The following is a 20,930-nucleotide window of genomic DNA, read 5'->3' on the forward strand; positions in this document are numbered from 1 at the left end:
CGCCGAGCCGCGTCTTGTTATTTCCTTGTGTGAAGCGAGGCTGTTCGTAAAACAATAACTGTTTATTTATACAATTTCAGAGCTCAACCTGGATATAGGATGTAATGATTATTTGAACTTAATGATACCATCAAGTGTAATTTTTAGTTGGCCTAGATCAGCCGTGGAACTTATGAATGCCACCACTTAATTTGAGATATGAAGTGGAAAAATATCAATTTTACTGCAATACAGAGTGTAGGTCCTTCAAAGGTCTATTTCGCCTGCAGCCCCTAAAATTGCTGTAAAACAGTTTTTATCGTGTACTACTTATGATTAAAACACGAATAAATTAAACAATGCTTATGTTAAAGAAAGAAAAAAACTTGATCTCCAATCACTATTTTGGGTTAAAAAATATTTTTTATTTACGTTTTTTTTTTTTACTTTTTCGTTGAGATAATATATTTGGATAATAATATATTTTATTACAAACTCACTGTTTCGAAACATCGAATACAGGTAAGGAGCTTTACGAGTCTTCGAATGTGTTTTTGCGCAGTAACGACAATCTGTTTTAACGCATGGTACAGTGCGCATTCTTATGCATTTATGCGCTCGTGTGAATCGGTCTACATGATGACAATATGTTCCGTATAGAAAAATTCTAAGCCCTTGCCTGTAAAAAATACTAACACACAGGACGAGCTCACAGCCTGGTGTTAAGTGGTTACTGGAGCCCATAGACATCTACAACGTTAATGCGTCACCCATCGTGAGATATAAGTTCTAAAGTCTCAGTATAGTTACAACGGCTGCCCTACCCTTCAAATCGAAACGCATTCCTGTTTCACGGTAGAAATTGGCAGGGTGATGGTGGTACCCACCCGTGCGGGGTCATAAGAGGTCCTACCACCTGTAAAAGTGTATTATGTCAACTGTAAAGAGACTGATGCATCTGACGAAGCATGTTGCGGATAATAACATGTACTTTTAGGTTAGGAATATTGTGTTCTTTCTTTTATAATAAATTTGTTTTAATAATGTTGTTTTAACTGTTGTGAGCGATCCAACTTCTTTTCAGTCCAGCTTAATTCGATTTGTACAAAACAATTTTGATAAAGAAAATATTTGCTGTAACGCAAATTATTCAATGTTTTGTTATCAATAAACTATATAGTAAAGTTGTAGAATTGTTACGTACCTAATACGTAATATTTAATACGTAAAATATATTCTTGATTTAAGAGATGTGCTATGTTGTTTTGCAAATATTTTTGTAAAAAATTTGTTAATTCCATTTTAATAACCATATTATTATAATAAGGCTGAATGAATTGTGCGATTAATATAAAAAATTTGTTTGATCGGTGAATGAAAATAATTAACTTATAGCATGGTTTTTAGAACCGACAGGTTTTTAAACGAAACATATTGAGAACGTTTTGATGTATGTTAAATATTCATTCTTAAATTTAAACCAAAATCGTCATTACTAAACAGTTATGGGTTAAATTTCTTATTTTATGTGTAAATTTAAAATTATGCAACACGATTCATTTATTTGTTGCTTAGATGGGTGGACGAGCTCGCAGCCTACCTGGTGTTAAGTGGTTGCTGGAGCCCATAGACATCTACAACGTAAATGCGCCACCCACCTTGAGATATAAGTTCTAAAGTCTCAAGTATAGCTCCAACGGCTCCCCACCCTTCAAACCGAAACGCATTACTGCTTCACGGCAGAAATAGGCAGGGTGGTGGTACCTACCCGCGCGGACTCACAAGGGGTCCTACCACCAGTACCAGTATGAAGATTGATATTCAATAAGTTTATACAGAATTTCGTTATGATGTTTAGATTCAATTTACTAGAGCGTCGAGTTACTGGCCTGAACTAAAACAAAGACCCATGGTGCTTTGTGCTCATATATTTCATATTAAGCTTTCGAATTTTCTATATAAATTTCATTACTGCTCGTTCAAAGTTTGTACATCTAATTTCAATGTTCAGGTATTAATATTAGCTATTCTTGCTGTGTAAATAGAATTTGGAATAAACTTTTTGGTAAATCAGTTGTTTAAAACACGTTTTCATCGGTTACTGTCATTACCATATAACATTTAGTAGGTTACCTGCCCCCAAACAAACTTCGATGATAATTAATTAAATTGCATTATTAATAAAAAAATTAATAATACAAATTGCAACTAAAAAAAACTGTCATTAATAAAAAAGCAGTTTTGTAACTTATCACTCTTGAAAATTAATAAAAACAACACACATGTAGTCTCCCCCTTACACACGTTCTCCTTGGCCACGTAACAACAGAATAATAATATTTTCCTGCACAATTATATTATTTATTGATCGAGTTCATACTCGTGCGATTAAATCCGTTTATATCATTCGCAATTAATGTTCATAATAAAACGCTAATGATTAAAATTTTAGTAAAATTTACGAGGGAAATAAGATAAAACGAACGAATAGTCTAGAATTATAGTAACATTAAATGCAACCAGAGAAAAATATTGATTAGTTTGCTGAATTATTGAGAATTGTAATGTTATCACAGCATTATAGTACTAGTAATAATATGATATTTAAATGACGTGTTTGTTTTCGGAAAACGAAAGACGAAAGAGACTGAAGCTAAATTTTGTTAAAGTAGAAAAATGTTTGTCCAAACGAAAAGATTTTTTTTTCCCTATGCTGATAGCCTTAAGAGGCTATTTCAGCTGTGTGTTTCAGCCCCTGTGGCCTAATGGATAAGGCATCGGCCTCCGAAAGGAATCATTTCGATAGCGAAGATCATCTTGATTTTAGATGTACAAAATTAATAAAGCTATCGGGAACTAATCCACTATGGTTTTCACGAATCACTTAACACTGGTGGCACCCATGCAAAAAATTTTTAAAACTAATACTTCGATTAATTTTATACGAACGTATTAAATTACAAACTATATAAACGAAGGTCATCATTTTCCCACACAAAAATCTAATATTAAAATAATTTAAGTGTGGAATTTAGAACGAAGTTTTATGAACTAAGAAATGTTAATGAATTCGAATATAACATTTCTAAATTTTTTTAAAAGAACATAATCATTGAAATAACTATCAAGATACCGTTATTTTGCCATTGATGCGTCACAAATTGTTCAAAACATTCGATTCTAACGATTCATCAGCATTCCAAAGCAAAAGTAGGCAATTGCTTGTCGTTTGACTTTTCTTTTGATGAAATTACAAATTCCAATTACGAATGACGATATTTACCTGTCTAATGAATTATCGACACTATATGTACAACAATGTAGTTCAAAACAGTTTAAGCGTGCCAATGCTTTCTCAAGCCTGCCAATAAAAAAATGTTGTACCAATAAAATAAAATAAAAAATACAACGAAGTTTTCGCTAAACTCAAACCAATGACTATAATAAAACAATAGGCCATTGAGTCGCGGTTATAAAAATAATGTTTGGTGTTTTTTTTTTCAGAGCAGCTAAATAAAACGTGCTTTATTTTTGGCAATAATATAAAGCTCCATTGTAAGTTTCAGTCCTTCACAACTCAGACTAACTGATTTGAGTGATTGTAGATTTCATAGTTACTGCTGCTTAAGATTTACGGCAATAATGATACTGCTTTGTTACAATACGGGACCAGAGCAGACTTTGGAATAAATAATAAAAGTGAAAAAATATATGACTTCCTACCTTGACATAAAGTCCATATCTGTGCGACATTCCGAGTTATCCTCACTTACCCTCTTCATACAAATAACTAAGTGAGATTTATGCTTTATTTATAATTTATTATTATATCTACACCAAGAAACGGCAGAGGTCACAACTCATTACCAAGATTTTCAATTGATATTATGTATGTGATAAAGGTATCGTATTTGTATGTAAATTATCAGAGAATTCAATTAAATTTGTTTATCACATACAAGATGTCAGAGATCGTTTAAAATAATTAATTAGCTAACAAACATTATTTATGTTTGATTACCCGCGTATGCGATATGTTGAGAAAAACACCTTTATTATTGCCTTGGCTTCAATTATCTAATACAAATGGAGCTAATCTTATTGGTAAAACAATACTCAGGACTCTATTGCGTGTATTTGTTGCTAGAGAATTGTCAATAATTTGGTTATTACGCGCCTTAAATATATACTACAGTGGGCGTGTGTGTGTGTGTGTTGTGGCGCCAATATTTTTATGGCGACATTTATTGAATTTTTTTTTTGCTTTTCACGTAAGCTGCAGACTATTTTTAGGAAAATTTGACTATACACATATAATTTTACACATATTACTTTTAGTGGGTAGTTTAGCTGTGTCACTAATTGTAGATGTTCGCGGAGATGGTGACCGCTTGCTAACAAGTAGATCATATGCTATAGTATTCACTGGAGAAATTACATAAATGTTTGTAGTCCTGAACATGCTTGTCTGTCTGGATAGTATTTTTTTAATAGATTGACAACTACGAAGACGCTGTCATTTTATTGTTGGTATTTTTTTGTTTATTGTAACAAATGTATATTAGATATGCGTTTTAAATTTAGCGTTCGATCCCCCCCCCCTGTAAATTTGTTATTGCATTATATCTCGCTTATAAATCTATACAATTTTTTGCTTAAGGTAAACAACAAAAACATCCGTACCGTACCGTACCGTACCTTAAAATATACCGTAGTAAAGCTTTTGTTTGCTGTGCTTTAATGCAAGCTTCTATCAGATGAAAACCTTTATTTTCATTCATTAGGCTTATTATAGGATTTCTCGTGAGCAAATGATCTTTAAAAAATATATTTTAAGAAATCACGTTGGCTTACCATGCCATCATCAAGCTTAAGTTCAATAACAAGTATATTTGTTAAAGTTTTAAAATAAATTTAACACGATCTTAGCATGGCACATAAAAGCTGCACAAGCGTGGAAGTCAGAACGCTTAACAAAAGCGCACCTTGCCTATTTAAAACTGGTCTCAAAGGAGTTCGAGTCGCATCCTTTTGACGCTCCCTGAGAGAACATTGTCACAGGCAAGATGTGATTTAATTGTTTCGCGTTGACGGGCCATGCTTGCGCACAGCCTCTCGTTCAGTTCACTGTACCGACACCCAGCTTTCCGAACTATATAAGGCTACGTCTGTAGCCTCGAGATAAGCTTTGTTTATTTTATTGCCGCGATTAGACCGTACTAAGTCTATTGCTACAAGTTTATGGCGCTATTTTACAGCTTTGTTCCACCGATTGAGGTCACGTTACAAACGTACACTACATTTGTTTTTTTTTGTTTTTTTTTTTTCTTTCACAATTTATAATACACGCACTGGATCCGTGGGCGGCACTTACTTTTTCCTTTAACGAATTCCGAATGTTTATGTCTTGAGTTGACGGGATGGTGGTTGCGGTGTTTGGCGGCGTCCACCGTCCCGAAAGCGGCAAGGCACAGGCACCACAACAAGGCACGAGCAGCGACCATGCTGCGACATCACTCGCGAAGCTGCCTCAGACACGAGCGCCCGGCACTAACTTCCATCGTGTACTGGCCCGGCCGGTTTCTGGAGGCTTGCGTTGCGCGGGCGCACCCACAGATCTAACGCTTTTCAGACTCGTTACCGCAATGATCGACACTTTGGGCGGGAAATTTGGTTTTCTTGTACATATCCTTGAATGGATATCTTTGACGTGATAAGATCGTGCACGATGAGATAAAAAGTAATTACGTATGTTTCTATTTAAAAGCGAAATCTTTGATAAAGATACGGTCAAAAGCTCGCACCGATCTAAAACAGCACCTACTCATTTAAAACCGAAAATAAGCCATTATTTAAAGAAACACCAAAATTACTTAATCATTTACTAATGCAAGCTCTAAATAAATTGTAACAGGTATAACGCGTGTTTAATGTGTGTTAGGGAACAGCACTGCCGATTCTAAACATCACTAGTTCTACAGTCCCTTACTCCCTCTCCGAAGCACAGGTAAACGTCGAGAAAGACTCAGGTATGCGTTGGACTAAAAAAAAAAGCCACCACGTAATAAAACTTAATAACTACGCATTGTGGCCCGTGCTGGTGTTGATAAACCGGACTGTTTAACTCGAGTGCACCGAAAGTGTTCTCTTGGGGAATCCAAATGTAACCTTGGGTAACCGTAAATTACGAACAGGAATCAACTATGTACTCCTTTTATTTATCCTATCCAAGCAATCCTATCCAAGCATTTGTTTACTATATTTTTAGGATGTGCTATCCAGCACTTGAGACGAAACAAATTTCTTCATCAAATTGCTGTTTGGACGGAGAGGTTATTAGTTAATTCTAATTTGTTTGGAAGCAGCACGGCACATGTCCAACTGCAAACTATAAATTAAAGTGTTTCGAGTTATGTAAATATGTGTTATGGGACACAAAAGTAACTCTTAACGTACGCTTGAGACTATAAAATTATAAAGGTAGATTAAACTCGTTTTTATGGTTAATGCTTGATGCTTTCGAAGAAAAAATGCTATTGAATTTTATCGATTCACATAAATTCGTGTTATGTCAGGAACTGAAATCAAAACATTTTTGATGTCAATAATCAAAACGCACAAATATTGCAATTAATTTTAACTTAAAAGAAAATAGGTCACGCTTCGAATTGGAGACCGATACGGGAGGTTATTTTTTATAAACTAATTGAAATATATTATTAAAGAATGCAGTATTATCAGATACATACTCCTACGTTCAGTTTGAATACTGTTATTATAATTGTTTGTTTAAATAAAATTTTAAAAATTTGACTAAAATTCGCCCTTTTCTTGTAAGCATGCATGAATGCATTTTTTCTGTTAAAAATTTTGATATCTACTTATGTACCTCATTCATCAGATAGTATAGTATTTTTAGTAATATTATACGAAGAAGGCAATGCACTACAAAATTCTAATTAAAAAAAAACCCACCGTCACATTATCTTCACAAACCTTTTCTAACTGAACATTTTAACTAACATTGCGCCGTGGTTTATTGTTCCGATGGAATTCAGTTAACGAAACTACAGTTCTTTTCTGAATATATCAACATTAAACATTAGGTAGGTATACGGCCGCCATTAAATTGTTAAAAAACAAATCGTTGGACTTGAAACTATGGTAGTTTTACTGTCATTTGCATACAAGATACGGCACCGGGCGGACGTACACGGCGCGATGCGACAGCGAATATTACGAAATGATTAATTTTTATTGAAAACCGAAGACATGTAGAAACGTTACGTAATTAACTTTTACGTCGTATAGGCAGGTTCATTTGAATATACATACGTACAACTAAAATGGGTTTTTGTTTATACTATCTACACAAAATTCGTCTTCTCGCATTAAAACTGTATAAAGCTCAAAACTAACTAATTTTACAGGAGAGTGTTTTAAAGGTTTATTAATATGATATTTTGAATATTAATCATCTTTGCAACATTTCGTTTTTATTTTTATCAGTTACATTATCTGTCTTTTGAAGAAGTAAGATAAAATTATGTATTAATTTTGTTAATAGTAGTCAAAATATAGGTAAACTAAAAAAAAAACTAGAACTAAACTACGCTCTCTGGACAGTATTTATAAGAAAGATACTGGTGATACCAAATGATTCCGCATATTAACTCAATTTCGAATATTTTTGGAAATTGTACATTTTTAATGCGAAAAGACGTATTGTAAACAAAATAAAACAACTGCCCAAAGTATATACTCAAATATTAAGCGTGAATGTGAGTTTAAGTCACCCTTTCGCTGAGTTTTCTTCCAGCAAACCGCTAATAGAGAAAAATCTATACTAATATTATAAAGAGGAAAGATTTGTTTGTTTGTTTGTTTCGAATAGGCTCCGAAACTACTGGACCGATTTGAAAAATTCTTTTTCCATTAGAAGCCGACATTGTCCCTGATGAACATAGGCTACTTTTTTTAATTATTTTTTTTGGTTTCATGTGTGTTTTAATGTTTCCGAAGCGAAGCGAGGGCGGGTCGCTAGTATATTATATGTAAGGGCTAGAATTATCGAAATTAAAAAGGCTCATATGATTGATTGATTAGTAAGTACTAGAGGTCCCGCAGTAGTCGAAATTCGACTATAATTAATTGGAATTGTAAGTTTGTACACTATTATGATTGTATTTTATACTTCTATAATCACAAATTTCGCCAAGACTACACTATAAAAATATTAACAAAGACAAACCATATTCTATTCTCAATTTGACAACAGACGTCAAGAACAAAAGTTTGACAGTAAATAGTATGCATGCGTGTGTGCGTCAAATACACAGTATGTGGTGAGTGTAATGTTTTCTTTATTGATTTAATGTATCTTTTATGCATTATTTTAAAAAAATATTGGCATTGTGCACTTCTTCTCTATACTCTCTATAAGTGTGGAAAATTTCATGCTCCTCCGTCCGCGCAATTTTCGTATAAAGGGATATCAAGTTTTTACTTCACGTATTAATATATAGATTACAACATTGTTATTAATGAATATTCTTAATTAGTATTATAATATTGTTATTAAAGTTTGATTCGTGTTTGGATACGAGTTTTAATTAATGCTAGTACCTCTTTATTAAGGGAAAACGGAGATGTTCCGGTCTTATCTGTAATGTGTTTCTCCGTTGAAGCCTCGAAACACACGACGTCTTAATACACTGCTAGTTTCAAATTAATGTAAGTAACGAAATCTGATGTTATAACATAAACGTTATCTGTTCAGACGCAGTCGACACGACTATCAAACTTGTTTCTGTGTCCCATAACAATAATAGTATTTTTATCTTGATTCCTCTGTAACCACAGAAACTGTCAGGAATAAAACATGGGAGAACAGTACGAGAGTACTCACCGGAAAAGCAATATTTCATTAACAAAAATCGTCAAATATATAAAATGAGTTTTGAAGTCGTCGTGGCCTAAAGGATAAGACGTCCGGTGCATTCGTGTTGAAGCGATGCACCGGTGTTCGAATCCCGCAGGCGGGTACCAATTTTTCTAATGAAATACGTACTCAACAAATGTTCTCGATTGACTGACCACGGTGAAGGAATAATATCGTGTAATAAAAATCAAACCCGCAAAATTATAATTTGCGTAATCACTGGTGGTAGGACCTCTTGGGAGTCCGCACGGATAGGTACCACCACCCCGCCTATTTCCGCCGTGAAGCAGTAATGCGTTTCGGTTCGAAGGGTGGGGTAGCCGTTGTAACTATACTGAGACCTTAAAACTTATATCTCGAGGTGGGTGGCGCATTTACGTTGTAGATGTCTATGGGCTCCAGTGACCACTTAACATCAGGTGGGCTGTGAGCTCGTCCACACATCTAAGCAATAAAAAAAAAATGAGTTTCTCTCTGTTCGTATTATAACTGTGTTTATCCGATAACGTCGATAACTCGTTCTTGTTTACATTAAGGCAGATTTCTCACAGTTAGAGTGAATCAAGACTGGAATTGAACAATATAAAATACAGAAGCTATAGCTGTCATGAAACAAAAGAAAACCGAAACAAGCCTGAATAATAATATAGCTCATATGCTCCATAAAATAAAGACTACTACTACTTACTAAAATACCGAGAACTGTTTAAGTGAAATCAATCGAAGCGTAAAGATAATAATATTGTAATGCTACTTTTTCATACTATAGATTGATGTTTCAATTACATTAGACAAGACGGAATGGGTGATTCGCTTATAATTAAACAGGAAAATGGTATGCACTCCTGCGTCCTCATAACACAATCTATCAATAAGTAAACACGAAATTAGTACCAGAAGAAATCTTCTAATAAGCAATCGAATAATTATTATGTACATTACAAAAACTATCATACACCTCATAACTCATAAAATAAAATATCGATTCCCGAAAAAAAAAATAAGAAAAAAACACGAGCATTACATTTTATACGTCATTAAAACCGTTAAGTCTGGATTCTTATCGATCTTAGAGCGTTCGATAGATTTCAATTACCACGAGCAAGCACACAGTGAAATGTCAACAATTATTTACAACGCTTAGATAATCCTGTGTACTTTGTACGAGCGTTTGTTGAGCGCGCGTTGAACTCTTTACGAAAGTGTACAAGACTTAGACCGCGGCTGGACGATCGTCGCACGAGAACAAAGTTGCCAACGAATTGCGCGATGAACATTGCTGGTTATAATACAGTCATTCTAAAGTTCAATATGTATTGAGTTGGTAATGTACACGGTATAGATATGTCTTTGCGATACGATCAACAAGGAGTTCACAGGCTGTAAAGTGGTAGCGGTTTCAGCACAACATTCCTCTGGCAATCTAGAATATCACAGTAAGCATGGTTCACGTCTTATATACCTATTATTACTGTTAATTTGCTTATTGGTTGTCATATTTTTTAAACAAATTAGCTTAAGTCTATTGTGGTTTTTGTTTCATTTGATTATTTCAGTCCGACATATATGTGCAAATATTTTTGTTGTTTTTAGTAAAAATTAGCTGATTCGGCAGACTTTGCAGTGCCTCAATCGATAAATAAAAGACCTAAACTTTTGTATAAAATAAACTTAAAACAAACAAAAGGAATCCGTCAGACGGGGGACACATCAAAAGAAAAACAAAATAGTTATTTTTATTTAATTCCGAGCATTTTCATATTTATCTACCTTTTAAACCTTCTCTGGACTTCCACAAATAATTCAAGACCAAAATTAGACAAATCGGTCCAGCCGTTCTCAAGTTTTAGCAAGACTAACGAACAGCAATTCATTTTTATATAATAATATGTATATGGAAGATAGAAGATGAGCAATTTTTTTGAGAATGAAACTCAAAATTGACTAAAGTACTCAATGTATAATGTTGCGGATTCTAACATAAGTTTATATACCAACTAGAATCAATTCAATTGAAAAATTGTAACTTAAATATATACTATATAACATATATATAAATTCTTTAACAAACATATTTCTATTTATGGTACTAAAATTATCGGAACGTATTTTCCTAGGACATTAAAGAGGACAAAAAATGTGGCAATGAAATAAAACTCAAACGACATTTTTCGCAAGCGGACCGGTTCGGGAACTGGTGTCGGCCAGTAGTACCGTACAATTGTAATTATGTCATTTCGTTATTACAAAACAAATTAAGAAGCTATTTTATCTTTGCACCGAATTCTTTTGTTAGTATGCCACTGGTTTGTTAACGTTTTTCGTTTGAAATGCTTTTTTCGGTGACGTCTAAGACAGAACAACTTTTGTTTTTGTCTCTTTATAAGCTTTCGGACCAGTTCTCTGTCCGCTTCAAACTAAGCCGATGCTCGATCTGATTTACCAAGTGTCTCTCGGAGGCTTCGAAATAACAGATATAGGGTTGCATGCATTGTTTCACAATACCAAGTACTCTGTATAAGGATTAGGAGCGAGAGAGAGAGAGAGAGAGAGTATTCTTTATTGTACACCAAAAAACAAATAAACAGTGCGATACATTAAACACAAAAAAGTACAATTGGCGGTCTTATCGCTAAGAGCGATCTCTTCCAGGCAACCATCAGGTGGACAAGAATCATTAGGGATAGGGAAGAAGGAAAGATGTATAGAAATAAGGTAAATACTAGCCGCTGGCTTATTTCTTGCGCAAATCATATTTCAGTTTGATATATGTATATATTCGCATGTCTTAAAGTGGGCGGTGCTATCGAAGTTGTCATGTCTCCGGACTGAAAGAGCCACTAATATCAGATGGGCTGTGACCTTGTCTAACTATCCAGGCTAATTGATTATTGATAGGCAGATCCAGGCATGTTTATCTTCTGATTAAGAACCGTATAAATCATTGTCGTAAACCCTCCGATCTAGATATAGCTAGAATGGAAATGCGTAGAATTTTTATTTCATACATTCACAGTCACGATCTGTAAATATACGAAATAAAGCAATTCGCTTAAGCTGCAAGCGCGCCATCTATTTTGAATTAGTGAGTTTACGACTGAAACTTGCTCAGAATTGATAATCAAATGAATCACAATCAGATGAATGGTGTAGGAATGCATAGAGAACAAAATAAAAAGCATTTCTTTTATTTTTTAAATATATAAATCAATTTTAACGATTCACTTAATGATAAAATGAAAAGAATAAACTCCGCTGTATTGAAATTGCTTGAAATTGCAGACTTACGATTAATTTCAAATTAATAACTAACTTTAATATGTTAATCGGCAATGTTCTGTTAATTTCTTGAAAACCAAGTACGTATTTATGTTTAAAATATAATTTGGTTGAAAATCGACGGCCAATTGAGAATTCAATCTGTTCGTTAATTACTATTACAGGAGTAATTGTTGTAATTATAAAATTTCTTTGCACTAATGAAGAAAACCTGTGTGTGGTCACCAAAGTGCAAGAGTGCATTGGGCTACTTTAACAATAAGAATCTAAACTTTTATAATACTTTATTATTGTAATAATTTATTTCACTTACATTCTGGCCACTGAAAGAATTAATTCCGATCGAATTTCCGATATAACTTAGAATTCTTGTTGAATTCACGATATCCATTTGCCTTGAATAATTTTTTTTTTTTTTTTTTTTTTTTTTTTTATCTCGTGTTTCCCCTGACATTGTCAGAGCTCTTATTTAGGTTTATGTAGATTTTTTTCCATATTTATTAAGTTAACTTAGTTTTTTGATTTTAAAATTTTTTCTTCCAAAATTACATACTTTCCAAATAGAACGAAATTTATTAAGTTACACAATTTTTTAATACAACAGTTCCCCATGCTTGCCAGGCCATATGCCTTGAATAATTATCCATTTACCATTATGTCAATTTAAAATAAAGGTTATAATTTTGCGCTAAATTATCTTTGATGGGAGCGCATTCGTTAGGCAGAAAAGTTTTAGTGAACGTTTTCACTATTATATTATTGAAATAAATGGCTATTGCAATCATCTCTGCAGTCTTTCAAGTTATGAGCAATTATATCGCAATTCAAAAATTAGTTTACGAAAGAAATTCGCGTAATCCTTCAAAAAAAATCTTTTAAAAATGATTGTTAAGGTTTTTGTGATGTGTGTACACAATGAGAAAAATGTACTGGTTATTTGGCGGTAAAACAAAAATCAAAATCGCCTTAGCGTAATCCTTCGATAGACTATAAAAATAGGTAAACTATAAAGTATAATATTTATGTATGGCTGGCTATTATATTATTCTAATGTCAAATGAATTTTATTTTGAAAAAAAAAGGGATTCTATTTTTAAATTCCTTTACTGATTAGTGTTATGTTGTTTTAGCTATAATTTTTTTCATCAATGTGGAAAAGATAAAGTTACGAATTATCAAGAAATAGGTACGAGTTTTGTCTCAGTAGCAATGCCGCGCAAAGGGCTTTAAACATTAACGACTTGTACGAAGTGAACACTAAAAGCGAACGCACGACTCGTTGTTGGGTTAAAAGCTTCCGACATGGAAATTTTAATTAAAAAAAAATGAACATCGTGGTCGATTGAAAACTAAAGTCAGCGACGACAAATTAAAAGTGATAGTGAAAGTCGACAATATTCGACATGCTGGTGGTAGGACCTCTTGTGAGTCCGCGCGGTTAGGTACCACCACCCTGCCTATTCCTGCCGTGAAGCAGTAATGCGTTTCGGTTTGAAAGGTGGGGCAGCCGTTGTAACTATGCCGAGACCTTAGAACTCATATCTCAAGGTGGATAGCGGCATTTACGTTGTAAATGTCTATAGGCTCCGATAGCCTCTTAACATTAGATGGGCTTTGAGCTCGTCCACTCATCTATGCAATGAATAAATAAAAGTTAGTAGTTTACAACGATAGTCAAATAGGTAAGGCAAAAAAAACTTGACAAGTGGGTGCAGCACGAGCTGGGCGATCGTCAGCGTTAACAAAGGCCATACAGCCTTGCGTTTTCTTAACAGACACAGAAACAAAGCGATTTTGAACCTCATTGCCAGTTGCAATGAGCAGTGGATTGATATTGGTAAGGGATTATCATGTTGCGGTCATCTATGACCTCAAACGAAAATTTACTGCTAAGAGAGTTTAATTCTAGTGCCGGTATAATTCATCAATACGTGATGAGTTATGACTATCTCGTTCACACTCACACCAAATGGCACCAGCATTACTGCGGATGTGCATTGGACACAATGATGGAGAAGCTCCCGAATCTCAAGCAGCTTTGGTTAATCGTTCGTCCCGACCGCTCCTACACGATAACGCTTTACCTCATAGGGCATAATAGACGGTCTCTAAGCTACAAGATCTAGGGTTGGAAGTTTTTCAACTTCCACTGTAACCAGACCTTGCGCCGACAGTCTTCTTCACTTTTTCATAAGATTTGTCAATTTCTTGGCACGAAAATATTTCAATACCCGAGAGACAGTACAAAGTACCTTTGAAGTGTTTATTGGTTCCCGTACACCTACCTACCTGCCTTCTTCAAGAAGGGCATTGAAAAATTACCATTGCGCTGGCAAAGATGTATTGATAGCACGGGTGAATATATCAATTGATATAAATAAAAAATGTTTATAAAAACATAACTTTAACTTGCTGTACACGAAACCACAACTTCGTAGGTAAAGCCCTAAAATTAAAAAGTAATAAAACTAAATGACCTAAAATGTCATAAAGCGATGTTCACTACATGATTTTATGATTTTTAATTGCAGACAGTACATTTTTTAATAGCAAAAACATTTATTTTTCTGTTGTTAACACAGTGAACGTATACATTTTTCATGATCTATGAATACTAAAAGGGTTTATAATTATAAGCTCAAAAAAAAAATTTTTAGGGCATCCCCATATATTTATAGGTAATAAATAATAAGCTTATCTGATTTGCTAGATTCTGAAATCGATAATTTAATTTTTATCGCATGACATTCAATCAATATGAAGGTGCCCGATTGAAAATATGAATTAAAAATAAAAATCGTATTTGAAGAATATTAAAATGTTTTCGTATCGGTCAATTACAACTAACATTAAAATTCATTTACAACTGAAAGTATATGAGTACTCGAGTGAAAACAATATGCCCTTACAAGGGATTAAGAAGTGCAGCGGGAACGTAAGCTACCTGCTCATACAATAGACGAAATCAAAGCCTATTGTTGAATAACAATGCAAGTCAAGTGCCATTGTTAAAATGCAACTGTGAGGCCCGGCTGGACGACGCCAAGTGCTAGTGAAAATAAATTTTTGGCATTAATACCTAAACTTAAGCTTACACTGATGTATTAAAACGTATTATTTCAAAGTTTCTAATGAGTAGAGATCCGTGCAATACGATTAGAATCGAGCATGTAAGTAAGTACCATTTCTTTCTAACTACGTACCGTACGCATTGACGAACTATTTTTAAAAGACAGGAAAAGAATATTGGGTAATAGCAACGAAATAGGCAATCCCTAAGCGTAATTACTGTCGACAGTGCCTATGTTGAGGGCGCACGGATAATTTCAACTATCCCTGTACTTATTTTTGCTATGAAACTAATAAGTTTGATTGGCAGATATAATATGTGCCAAGGGTAAAAACATTTGTGCAATGGTTAAGCTGTTTGCTTCGGTAACCACTCAATACTGGACTAGTTTATTATGACAGTTTATCTGAAACTGAAGGTCACCAAAGTTTGCACGCGGCCGTCGTCCACCTTTTGAGGCCTCAGTACTTTCGACAGACGACTTTCACGACCGTCTTGTCTTTTAAAATTGAAGATTTAAAAAAAAGCAATTGGTTCCTAATATCGGGCACTAAGACTGACCCATACTTAAAGTTTTATTTGATTAATTTTCCATGCACTTTTTGATGAAACCAAATTAAATAAGTACCTTTTCAATTGGAGTACTATATTAAAATACATACAGTATCAATTAAAAAAGTTAGTTGCCATACTATACCCGCAGCTAAATATCGCGCCGAAATACGCGCGTCATGAAATACACAAGTTTCATTCTTTGATTTTTTTCCAAACGTAGATATGATTCGGCTGTAAATATTGGACAGGGATTTCCCTTAACAATAAAATATCGTCGCATTTGTTTGTGGTCACCGCTTAATGAACAATGGTTAGCTTGTTTCGACCATAATACGACCAAGGATCTCGAGTGTTCCAACCGTTCTAAGAACTGATCTGTAGATTGGTTATTATGACGTGCTAGCTATTAATATCGTAGTGGTTTAAAAATAAAAAGTTTTTTTTAAATCAAATATTTCAACTTCTCTTACAATTATCTTCTTGTAATAATAAGAAAAACACTATTTTCTATTTTCAGATGTAGTAATTGATTTTTAACGAACACGTCTTATCGTTAGGAGGATGAAGTTTGTAGAATTGCGCAAATAAATTATCGTGGTGTTAACAAGCTGTCATGTAATAATATTAGTTTATGTTTTGACACATCTCTGTAAAAATTTTGACATACCTATAATTTGGTGAAAATATATGATAACGCCACAAATACACCTTTTTCTTGTCTTCATTGTAATTTAAGCATCTATAAAAAATTCAAACAAATAATTTGTCTCAAAAACTGCCTGAATCTCACATTCCAGTCATTCTAATACCAGTGCTATTAAATTACAATCGAACGATAGTAATGATCCACCAAAAATAAAGGAAAAAGAAACTTCTTGAACCGAAGTTAGAGTCACATTAGAAATTATGTTACCGATCATTAATAATAAAAGTAGAAACTTAATAATCGCGGTACATTATAAAATGTTCGTAATAAAAACACAATCTTAGCTTTCAGTACCCCACTGAGTTGGGGTTGGACGATACCGAGTTTATGATATAAAGCCATGACGAAACCTTTATATTATACAAACAACTTTACGCTTAATTCTTCGGAGATAAGTAGCAGTATCGTTTGACTTATTTTTTTTAATACTCCGTTGGATGTAAAGAACTATTCGAATCGTTAGTGGAATGGTAAGAAATCAAATTTCGTGGCAGATGCCACCCCCGACAGTTCGTTTTAATGGTATCAAGATAAGTCAAGAAATATCTTGCATAGCAGAGGTTTTATGAAACGCCTTCTTGTTCTGTTGCGATATTCTAAATCAATTATAATTTTTTTACTTGAAAAGGACAAAAGACAGTCTAAAAGTGTGTCGTTTTAAAAAAAAAATGAGAAATATTATTTTGATAAGCTGATATTGGTTTAATACTCTGAACATGTTTATTTATAATAACATAAAAGTTTTAATTTGATTTTTTTTTAACAATTTAAACGCAATCTTCAATGCATCGAAAACGGGAGATAAGATTTTCAATAACGCGAACAAAAGATGCTTCGTGAATCTTGAATATTGTTTTGATGAAACTGATAAATGTTGTTAAGAACAGAATTCCAAATTAGATGTCTTTCAAAGGGTTGTTCAAACGAACAATGATATGCAAAGTTGTCGAGGACGTGAAGATTACATCCAGTTGCATCTCATATGAGTAATTCACATGGTAATGATCTGTGTTCCTGGAAGCAGCATTTTAGATTGAACAATATTTATATTTCGTTTCTGCATACTCTATTGTTATTTTGCAAGACGCTTTGTGGCATTTCGTTCTGAATTCGGCGTTATTGTAAATTTATAAAAAAAAAATATTTGCTTGTTTAATAATAATATTGACATTGACGTAAAAAAAAACAAATAAAAAACCTTATATAAATTTAACATAGTTTTTTCCCAGGAGTAAAGTCGGAAGAATGTTGCTATTTCTCAGTGTGATACAAAAAAAATCTTGCTTGATTTATTATTAGCTGATTAAGTTCAAAAACTTGTTTTCGTCACTAAAGAGCAATGATCTTAACTCTTGGAGTTCTTTGCGGCCTTACTGAATGAAACTGTTCAGTACATAGAAGATATCTTGCGGCCATGCATACGGTTTTTTTTCTCTCCCAAAATAAAGATCATCGAGATAGATGTACATCGTATGACAACAAAAGGATCATCTGTGTTCGCACGCTCGCTACAAAAGAGGTTTTTTGCCTCTAAATATTTAAACGAAATATAAATGCGAATCGTGCTATATGAGCGGGTCTTCCTTTTTTAAAATTTCCGTCTTTATTATAGTCATCCATTCCGTAGTTAGTTTTCATGTTCTTTACTGTGCCTACAAATTGATGCTCACGATCTTTTTTAACTATCACCAAGATGATAGGCAGCATTTATGTCATCATCATCATCTCACTCTGTCCACTGCTGAACATAGGCATCTCCAAGTGATGTCCAGTGCGGCCGATCTCTTGCCACCTGCATCCAACGTGACCCAGCTATTCTCACTAGGTTGTCGGTCCATCTGGTAGATAGCTGTCCCACACTGCGCTCGCCAGTGGTCTCCACGCAAGGATCTTTCTGCCCCATCCGCCGTTTAATAATATGTAAGTGTTGTCACTTTATTAAAGCATAAAAAGTGGTTAGTTAGTTAAAAAGTAGTTGTTTAGTGTATGGTTTTACTTCTCTATGCATACATTTTAATTTTAGCTTCGTTTTCAGCTTGAAAATATTTTAGAGTTCATCATTTGATTGTTTTAGAAAAAAGGGTGTTTACATTTCATTACAAATGTTTGCTTCAATGCTGTTTGTTGTCTTTGCAGGTAGACGAATCCAGCTCACCTTATAGTAAAACGGCCCTTCTCTTGGATATCAGTAAAGGGTCATTACCAAGACAATATCTAGACAATCATTTAAAATCTCGTTAGTTTTGAAATAGCAGAAAGAAAAGGAAAAAGAAGAAGAAGAAACAAAAAAAGAATTTGTCGAAGAACGCAGTGGTAATCTCCTCTGGCGTTTTTCACGAACCAAATTATTCAAAATACAAAGAGATCTAATGTCACTTTGTAGATTCAGAGGGTCATAAATTAAATTAGTAAATAAAAATGAAAAAAGTATTCTGTTTCCAAAAGCAGTCATAGCCGGCGTATCGAATGATGGGCACATATAAATCTCCACACTAAAAGGCCACACTGTCCGAAGACGAAAGAGAACGATTAAAATCAAAAACAAAACTACAACACGGCGTGCTTTTGTCTTACTCGTGTCTACAACAGGCTTTTATCTGTAGAACGCCGTGGCCTGTCTTAGGATGAAAAAAAAAAAAAACAAGGAGAGGGTAGAACGCCGCGCAGGTAACTATCGGCCATTTTGTTTCACCTTTTATTGTTATTCTTTTCAATAACCCTCATGTTTTATTGCTTGTTAGGTAGTTTGTTACGATGTCGAAAACGCTAATTAAGTGACAGAGAACACCAGTAGCAGGAAATGTATGTATGTGTTTTTTTTAACAATATCGGTTATTTATGTATTTAGTTCGATGTTTGGTTGTACGGTGATAAACAGGTAAATATAAAACTAAAACGATAAAAACTGGATAATTATCGCATTCGTCAGTTTTTTAAATGCCCATATTGCATTTGTATTCGTAACACAGGAAATAACACACCGACTCGGTGGTGATGTCGATGGAATTTTTTTATGCAAATCCTATTCGAGTCACCGACTAAAAAAAATCTCATTAACTATTATGTACATAATTGTCGATTTCCTGTGATATAATTAAATATATACAATTCACTGATTTTAGTTTAGCAATTGAGTGATGCGATCATTCATGCCAATAGCAACACGATCGTAAAGTTTATAATACTGGATCGATTCATTGGTCATAAATGAGTTATGAGAGTCAAGAAATCTTAATTATAGGAAATACTCGATTCAAAATGGAGCGATAAAGCCGCACATATTATTCAATTATTCAACACATATTTAAAAAAACTTTCACGTTTTAATATGAATTTATATTCCAACTACTCGTTTTTTTTACATTTTACACCCACACTAGAAACAGCCAGATACATAATAAAGGTTAATTACACTTTCAAAATGTCTTCATAACACGACATATTATAATGTCACAGTTATATTGAAATACGGCCACAATATGGCAGCTAATATGATGTCAATCAACATAGTAATATGTCATTGAATCTTTCATTATAGTATTATATTTTTACATTTCATTCCGGGAGTTCTGTTCAGTATTCAAATTGACCTGTTCAATTTTAAAATAGAATTAGCGGTCTGAGTTGTGCCCTAATAGAAGTTACTTTTTGATGATAGATCCTTGTTCCCTCAGCAATAGTACTTTCTTACTGGATGAATGTTACACCATACCTTTTTTTTAGCATAGACAAAGTGTATGCTAAATTTCATCAGGATGGTATCAGGATGAGGAAGATCGTATGAGGAGTCAAGACGTGAAAGTTTAAGAAATAAACTCTTTTCCGCTTTTATATTGTATGTATATTTCTATAATTGTAATAAATGAAACAATGGGATTTTGTTTCTTTTAGTGCAACGCCCAGTATTATTTCGTACCTATAAGTTGTGCTTAGGCCATTTATATTTACATAGCTTTTGTTCATAGTTCATCCGCAGGGAGGAAATTGCATTGTGATGTACGATTACAGGTCTCTTGTATTTGAGAAATCCATTTTAAGGTAAAAGTTTGTTCTCATTTCGTTGTTCCAATTTTCATTTACATATTTTACAGAGGAGGAGCTGTTTGTAGTTTTGTGTTAATAATATTAAATTTAAGAAGTTCAGTAGGTAAATATGCCAAAAATAGATTATAATTAAATGTACCTAATTTCATTAGGTATTGATACGGTGTTCAATGTCCCTTGCTAATGAATGTTACTTTCTGCCTACTTAAATAAGCTTCCTTTGAGGAAGGATATGTTAATTTTGTTGTTGGGAAAAGTGACGGTTATGTAGCCGCGGTCTCGTCGTCAGCGTCAGCGTGAGCGTGTCGGTAATAGTAAGCAACGGTCGTATGAAAGTGACATTAACTCTGATTTGG

At 33.8% G+C, this 20,930-nt stretch overlaps 1 protein-coding gene across 4 annotated transcripts in view; it reads right to left on the reverse strand.

Annotated features, from left to right (window-relative positions):
• The window catches only part of LOC101741679 (epidermal growth factor receptor), a 132,076-nt gene that overhangs the window by 12,988 nt on the left and 98,158 nt on the right, over window positions 1-20,930 (reverse strand). The window contains exon 1 of one of the 4 annotated variants that reach the window (XM_038014136.2): window positions 5,354-5,657. The exons of 2 other annotated variants lie outside the window; for them this stretch is intronic. In XM_038014136.2, the coding sequence (XP_037870064.1) occupies window positions 5,354-5,483 (130 nt within the window). In that variant the 5' untranslated portion in view covers window positions 5,484-5,657. Of the gene's footprint in view, window positions 1-5,353; window positions 5,658-20,930 lie in introns of those variants that run through there. One more of the 4 variants, XM_004929742.5, reaches the window with a different exon arrangement.

The sequence above is a fragment of the Bombyx mori genome, chromosome 1 (genome assembly GCF_030269925.1).
Source record: "Bombyx mori chromosome 1, ASM3026992v2".
Lineage (NCBI taxonomy): Eukaryota > Metazoa > Arthropoda > Insecta > Lepidoptera > Bombycidae > Bombyx > Bombyx mori.